Genomic DNA, 6,904 nt, shown 5'->3' with positions numbered 1-6,904 from the left:
GTATCAGCAGCCGTGCGGAAAAGGTGGCAAGTTCAAGTTGTGTTCAATCCTTCAAGCTGCTTTCTTCTTGAGATGACTCTGGTTGAGCCACGATACACGTGCTCGTTTTTAAGCAATTCAGAAATTTGGGTGGTTTGGTTTCTTGCCGTCTAAAATATGTTCAAAGCTGATCGTAATAAAACACGTGGGTATGTCCAGTAGGTCATGGTAGTGCAGGCACCACCGCCTGAACAGAGTTCATCCACCGCGTGTCACGTGACGCGCGCCGTCTCCGCAATCTAATCTGGTGGCGGAGATACCCGCTATATGTATGCCGAGCCTCAGCGTTTATAATACTTCATAGACACCGCCCAATTAGCCAATTCGGACACTTCCGTCAACTCGTCGCACCTAGAAAACTTGCCAAATACATTTAACAAATCCCAACCACTTTGGGCCATGAGGATCTTAAAATGGGTCTTTTTATCGCTGCTCACAGTGGCCCTCCAGAACCCGAGCCTGCCTAACAATGTACGGTCGGCTGTGCTCTTGGAAAGAATCAGCAACAACGCCGCCATTCGGGAAATTTTTGATCCAAATGTGGAGATGTTCCTGGGCCAACCCGACGACAAAACGCCCAGCGATGACTGCCCGCCTTGTTTCAATTGCAACCTCCCAAATTTCGAGTGCACTCAGTTTTCCCAGTGTAATACTTTCACGGGAATGTGTGAATGTCGTGACGGATACGGCGGCATGGACTGCTCCGTGCCCTTATGTGGTGGTCTAGAGGATGGCAATGGCAACAGGCCCATGAGAAAACATGACACCTGTGACTGTAAAAATGGATGGGGAGGCATCAACTGTAACTTGTGTACCGAGGACTCGGCGTGTGACGCCTTTGTGCCCGAGGGCTTGAAAGGCACGTGCTACAAAGGCGGGCTTCTTGTGAACAAGTTCCACCAGATGTGTGACGTGACCAACAAGAAAATCGTGGCCATCTTGGACGGCAAAATCCCACAGGCTACTTTCAGCTGCAACAAGACCGCCGAGACTTGCGACTTCCAGTTCTGGATCGACCAAAAAGAGTCCTTTTATTGTGACTTGAACCAGTGCAAGTACGAGTTCAACGCCAGGTCTAACACCACGCACTACAACTGCGAGTCCGTTGCCTGTAAGTGTTTACCCGACCGCATGTTATGCGGTGAGAAAGGTCTGATTGACATCTCCGAGTTCCTTACTGAGACCATTCGGGGACCAGGTGACTTCACGTGCGACGTCAATGCGAAAAATTGCCGGTTTTCAGAGCCCAGCATGAATGACTTGATCTCGTCGGTGTTCGGCGACCCGTACATCACGTTGCATTGTGATTCTGGCGAGTGTATCCACAAAAGCGAGGTTCCGGGCTACGATATTCCGCAACGACGGAAATTTACCATCAACAACTTCATCACAATTGGTGCTGTGCTCATTGTATCCAGTGTTATCATCAGCTGGTCCGTGTACAGCGTTGGTAAAAGCCCGCTTTTCTCCTTAACAAGTGCTTCAGGCTACGTTCCCTCCACGGACGAGCATAATCCGCTCAGTGAGAATTATACCCCAGCCGCGTTTTCCTTCAAGAACGTATCCTACACTCTAAAGAACGGAACGAAGGTTTTGAATGATGTCTACGGGCTTGTGCATCCGGGCCAGTGCTTGGCCATCATGGGCGGCTCTGGTGCGGGAAAGACAACCTTGTTGGATATCTTGGCTGCAAAGAAAAAGCGTGGAAGTGTAGAGGGAGAGATCTACGTCAATGGACAAGTCTTGTCTCCCTCTACATATAAGTCGATCGTTGGATTTGTCGACCAGGAAGACCATCTTATTCCCACTTTGACCGTGTATGAAACTGTTTTGAATAGCGCGTTATTAAGGCTTCCCCGGGCCATGAGCTTTGCTGCAAAAGTATCGCGTGTCACCGAAGTGTTAAACGAGCTCCGGATCCTCAGTATCAAAGACCGTGTGATTGGGTCAGATTTTGACCGAGGGATATCGGGCGGCGAGAAGCGGCGCGTCTCCATCGCCTGCGAGTTGGTCACGTCTCCCTCGATATTGTTTCTTGACGAGCCCACATCGGGTTTGGACGCCTATAACGCGAAGAACGTTATTGATTCGCTCGTGAAATTGGCCAAAGATTTCAACAGAACCATTGTTTTCACAATTCATCAACCTAGAAGCAATATTGTATCTTTGTTTGATAAACTCTTATTGCTAAGCGAAGGTGACTTGATATACTCGGGAGACATGATCAATTGCAATGATTATTTCGGAAAACATGGATACCCATGCCCTCTTGGATACAACATCGCGGACTTCTTGATTGATATCACTGTCGACCACAAGAAAGTCATTCGTGTGCCGAATGAGGCTAGTACTAAAAGCGTTCATGACCGCTTTCTTTCCAATACGACTGGTAGTACTGACATTACGAGAGAATGGGAGCATTTTGCTGTTCATCGAGATGAATATAATTATCAAAGAATCGGTGACTCTTCTGAAAATGGGGACGAATTAATCAGGTTGAACACAAAATTGCCTCAAAAATTCGAGGAATCTCCAATTTCCATCGAACTTAGGAGAGAAATTCTGGAACTTGCTGTCGATCCTAAGGAACTAAACTTAGAGCAACACATGCTTCAAAAAGCAAGTTTTTTTACTCAACTTTCGATATTGTCGTCTCGGACATTCAAGAACTTATACAGGAACCCACGACTCCTCTTGACAAATTACGTGTTGTCGCTTGCTGTTGGACTTTTCTGTGGTTTCTTATATTATGATGTCAGCAACGACATCAGTGGATTTCAAAACAGACTTGGTGTGTTCTTTTTTGTTTTGGCACTCTTTGGATTCTCTTCCTTGACTGGCTTACATTCATTCGCACAAGAAAGAATCATCTTCATTCGTGAAAGAGCCAACAATTATTATCATCCTGCTTCATACTATGTCAGCAAAATTATTTGTGATTTGCTTCCCCTTAGAGTACTTCCACCCGTTATTTTGTTGAGCATCATGTACCCCATGATTGGATTGACCATGGAGCATAATGGATTTTTGAAAGCTCTTGCGATATTGGTGCTTTTCAATCTCGCAGTTGCAATAGAAGTCTTGATCGTGGGAATTGTGATTAAAGATCCGGGAACTTCAACGATCATCGGTGTACTAATTCTTTTATTTTCGTTATTGTTTGCAGGCTTGTTCATCAACAGCGAAGATCTAAAAACACAGATGAAATGGCTTGAATGGATTTCTCTATTCCACTATGCGTATGAGGCGTTGGCTATAAATGAAGTGAAAGACTTGATCTTGAAGGAGAAGAAGTACGGGCTCTCCATAGAAGTCCCAGGAGCAGTGATTTTGAGCACTTTTGGCTTTAATGTTTCTGCCTTCTGGAATGATATCCTTTTTTTGGTCGGTTGGGGAGTGACTTTTGTCGTGTTAGGGTATGTCTTCTTGCACTCCTTTACTTACGAGAGAAGGTAATTCGATGCGTCATGATTTAGAAAAATAAATTCACACGTTTCCCGAAGCATGAAGTATGATAATCGAGAAATTCATTTCTTTTCTGCAGGGCAGGCAAAACGACACTAAAAGTAACTGTACATGTAGTCACTCGAAAACTCATGCTGCTCCCAAAATCTATGAATCTGATACCAAAGATTCTTAACGGCTTTCAGCTTCGCACCTAGTAACAAACATCGACGTCCATTCTCTCAGGAATGGCCCAGATGTGTTTTATTTTTTATTTTTCTTTTGGTAGATTCATCTGATTAAAGGGGCAAAACTATATAACGAATATATATAAAAAACCTTTAAACAGCTCCCAGATTAAAGGGGCAATATAATCAGTTGCCAGAGTAAAACTTCTTCTTGGTAAATTTTTAATATTCCCCCTTTCTGTTACATTAAAACGAAAAGTCGATTTGAACATTTTCAAAAGGTTGTTTTCTATCCAGGGCCTGCGTGGTGTTTCCTTTTACCAACTCTTTTTATCATTTTGCCTACCACCACTTTCATATACAGGCAACTTGTCCGAGCGGTTAAGGAGAAAGATTAGAAATCTTTTGGGCTTTGCCCGCGCAGGTTCGAATCCTGCAGTTGTCGATATTTTTGTCGCCGGTGGTGGTCTTGCGGCACGATTTTTGCTGTTCCCGGCAGCGATGCTTTCCCTCGGTGTCCGACAAGCCCATGCAAGAGAAGTGCCGCACAGCCAAGGCGATGGGCAGTGTCAGCTTTTGCCAGACAAGAGCTCGCGACCAGCCCAGAGGATCTCGGTAGTATTTGTATTAGAAAATATAGTGAATCATCAGCGTCGATTGCAGTGTGTGGATTAGGCTGACGTGGTGCTCCCCGTGTACGCATGTGCTAGTAGACATAAAAAAACCAGAGTAGATAAGAAGCGCAGGGTTCCGGCCGCCGCGGCGCCGCGCTTACTCGGAGATGAACGTGGCCTCGTTGAAGGCCACTCCGTCCTCGGAGTCGTCGCCGTGCTTGATGGTCAAGGTGTTGCAGAACTGGTAGATGTAGGGCTTGGCGCCGGCCACGCCGCTGACGATGTTCTTGACAAACTGCGGGATTTCCGCCATGACGTCCACGCGCTCCACGAGCTGGCTCAAGGCGCCGGAAACCGTTGCCACGGGGGCCGCGGACGTGCCCTCGGAGAAGTTGAAGGTGATGCTCTTGGGCACGCTCCACCCCACCTCGTCCACCTCGGCGTTTTCGTGCACCACATCGTTGTCGATGGAGGTGGCGAGGATCTCCGTGTCCGAGGTCAAGATGGCCACGTTGACCTTGGTGGTGGCGTAGGACTTGGGCGTGGTGAACTCCATCTGCACGGCGCTGTAGTGCTCGGACTGGAAGTTCAAGAAGTTCCACGACTTGGCGGCGTGGTGCGGCTTCATGCCCTGCAACGCCATGACGAACATGGTGTAGCCGCTGATCTCCACGGTGGCGGCCTTCAACTTGATGATGCCCGTGACCGCGCAGCGGGGCCAGAACGCGTGTCTCATGGAGCCCCAGGGCTCGTCCAAGCTGTCGCCGTAGAACGTGGTGCCGTCCGCACCAAACACGACGCCTGGCACGATGCGCGTGACCACCAAGTCCACCACCGAGTCCTCGGTCACGGCCAGCTTCAACGTGTACGTGTCGTTGTTGGCGCCCGAGTTCTCGATGGACAAGTTGTCCGCGTAGAAGTTGGCGCCGTCCGTGCGGAAGTTCTCGAGCGCCGTGGACGTCCACACGCAGTTGGGGTCCGCCGCGCCAAGCTTGCTGTTGTACAACCGGAACGTGAACTGCGCCGTCGTTTTGATGCCCATGAGGTTGGAGTGGATCACCTGCGCAAGCCCGATGTAGCCGGACTGCAAGTCCGTGAAGTAGAACGTCTGGGTCTCGACGTTGGTGTAGTTGGGGTGTTTCCAGGCAAAGTCCTCGAGAACCGTGGCCCGGGAAACGGCCTGGCCCTGCTGCTTGATGAAGTCGGTGACTGGGTGGATGGCCTCGCGGCCGTACTCGGGCTCGGCGGTGCCGGCCACCACGGACAATCCTGATTGCATCCACTTCAACATACTGGTGTGTTTCGGGTGTTTGTGGTTTGGTGTGTTTCGGGTGTTTCGGGTGTTTGGGGGGTGGGTGGTTTTTTTATGGTGGAAAGAAAACCGGCGGGACATTCCTGTCTGCTGGATCCGTGCTGGTTTTATGGGGCCGGTTTGCGGTGCGATGTCACGGGTGGCGCGCCATGCACGACCACAGCACCCAGGCGCGCCCGGCCCTGGCTCTGTTTGGCCACTTCCGCACAGGTCGGCCCTGCCTCGAATTTTCATACTGTGCGCATATTGCGGGAGCTGCGGTTTGCTTGGGCGTGCAAGCCGGTCCCGAAGGGTGGGGTATCATTTATAGAAGTATAGAATCTAAATTAAATACAGCGAATAAAAGACCTAGAAGATTAATAAAATCTGTAGGAGATAACAGACTTATGTATGTTAGATACGCAGATGATTGAATTGTTGCTATAAATGGTAAATATAATGACACTGTTAATATTAAAAATTTAATTATGGTATTTAGTTCCAATGACTTATATATATAAATTTATCAAATAATATAACAAAAATAACAAATAGTTATTTAGATAATATTTTATTTTTAGGTACGTATATTAAACATTTTACTAGACGAGAATCCCCTTTCTTAATGTTAACAGCTCCTATGGACCTTATAGCTAAGAAACTTAGTTTAGCTAACTTTCATAATTATCATAAAGGTATTACCAAATCTGTATGAGTATCTCTAGAATTGTATAAAATAGCATACCTTGCTAATAGTGTTAATAATGGTTATCTTAATTATTACTCTTTTGTTTACAATAGAGCAAGATTAACAGGTTATGTATACTATATAATCAAAGATTCTGTTTTACGTACTATAGCAGCTAAAATGAAATTAAAAACTAGAGCTCAAGTCATAAAAAAATATGGTAATAATATTTCAATCAACATACCTGGTGATGTCTTTAATAAAAATATCAAAACAATTAGCTTAAATAATGTAAGTAGATTATATAGAATGAATCTTTGAGATTTTAAAGTTAACACTTCTAATAATATTCCTTCCTTGTTTGCTACTGATATTTCTTTTTTAGGTCATGTGCTCTAGTCAATACAGAGTAGATATACGTAAACTTAAAGATTTAAAATTAGACAAAACTGATCTTAATTATCTTATGAGTAAAATAAATCGTAAAGGTGAAATACCTTTATGTATAAATTGTCATATTAAACATCATAATGATTACTATTATATAATCTAACAGGGTATTATGAAATATAATTAATGGATAAATAAAAAAATATATAATAATATATATATATATATATATATTTATATAAAGAATATT

The 6,904-nt window shown here is 45.5% G+C and overlaps 2 protein-coding genes and 1 non-coding gene across 3 annotated transcripts; 2 read left to right on the top strand and 1 right to left on the bottom strand.

Annotated features, from left to right (window-relative positions):
- Window positions 1-333: 333 nt before the first annotated feature.
- Window positions 334-3,792, top strand: ADP1 (putative ATP-dependent permease). The gene has a single exon (XM_018855989.1). The coding sequence runs from the start codon at window positions 439-441 to the stop codon at window positions 3,493-3,495; it is 3,057 nt and encodes a 1,018-aa protein (XP_018712173.1). The 5' UTR covers window positions 334-438; the 3' UTR covers window positions 3,496-3,792.
- Window positions 3,793-4,034: 242 nt separating this feature from the next.
- On the top strand, window positions 4,035-4,116 carry METBIDRAFT_t143. Its single transcript has one exon. It is a non-coding gene; the product is annotated as a tRNA-Ser (tRNA).
- Window positions 4,117-4,442: 326 nt separating this feature from the next.
- Window positions 4,443-5,576, bottom strand: SVF1 (Svf1p; the record flags this gene model as incomplete). Its single annotated transcript, XM_018857394.1, has 1 exon — window positions 4,443-5,576. One exon carries the CDS (start codon window positions 5,574-5,576, stop codon window positions 4,443-4,445), a length of 1,134 nt encoding a protein of 377 aa, XP_018712172.1.
- Between the last annotated feature and the right edge of the window lie 1,328 nt (window positions 5,577-6,904).

Source organism: Metschnikowia bicuspidata (assembly GCF_001664035.1).
Source record: "Metschnikowia bicuspidata var. bicuspidata NRRL YB-4993 chromosome Unknown METBIscaffold_3, whole genome shotgun sequence".
In the NCBI taxonomy this organism is placed as follows: domain Eukaryota; kingdom Fungi; phylum Ascomycota; class Pichiomycetes; order Serinales; family Metschnikowiaceae; genus Metschnikowia; species Metschnikowia bicuspidata.
Note: the sequence above shows the minus strand (reverse complement) of the source record. Positions and strands in the feature narration are given on the sequence as shown.

Coding starts and splice junctions, on each gene's coding strand:
- ADP1 (XM_018855989.1), top strand. CDS start 439: ATGAGGATCTTAAAATGGGTCTTTTTATCGCTGCTCACAGTGGCCCTC.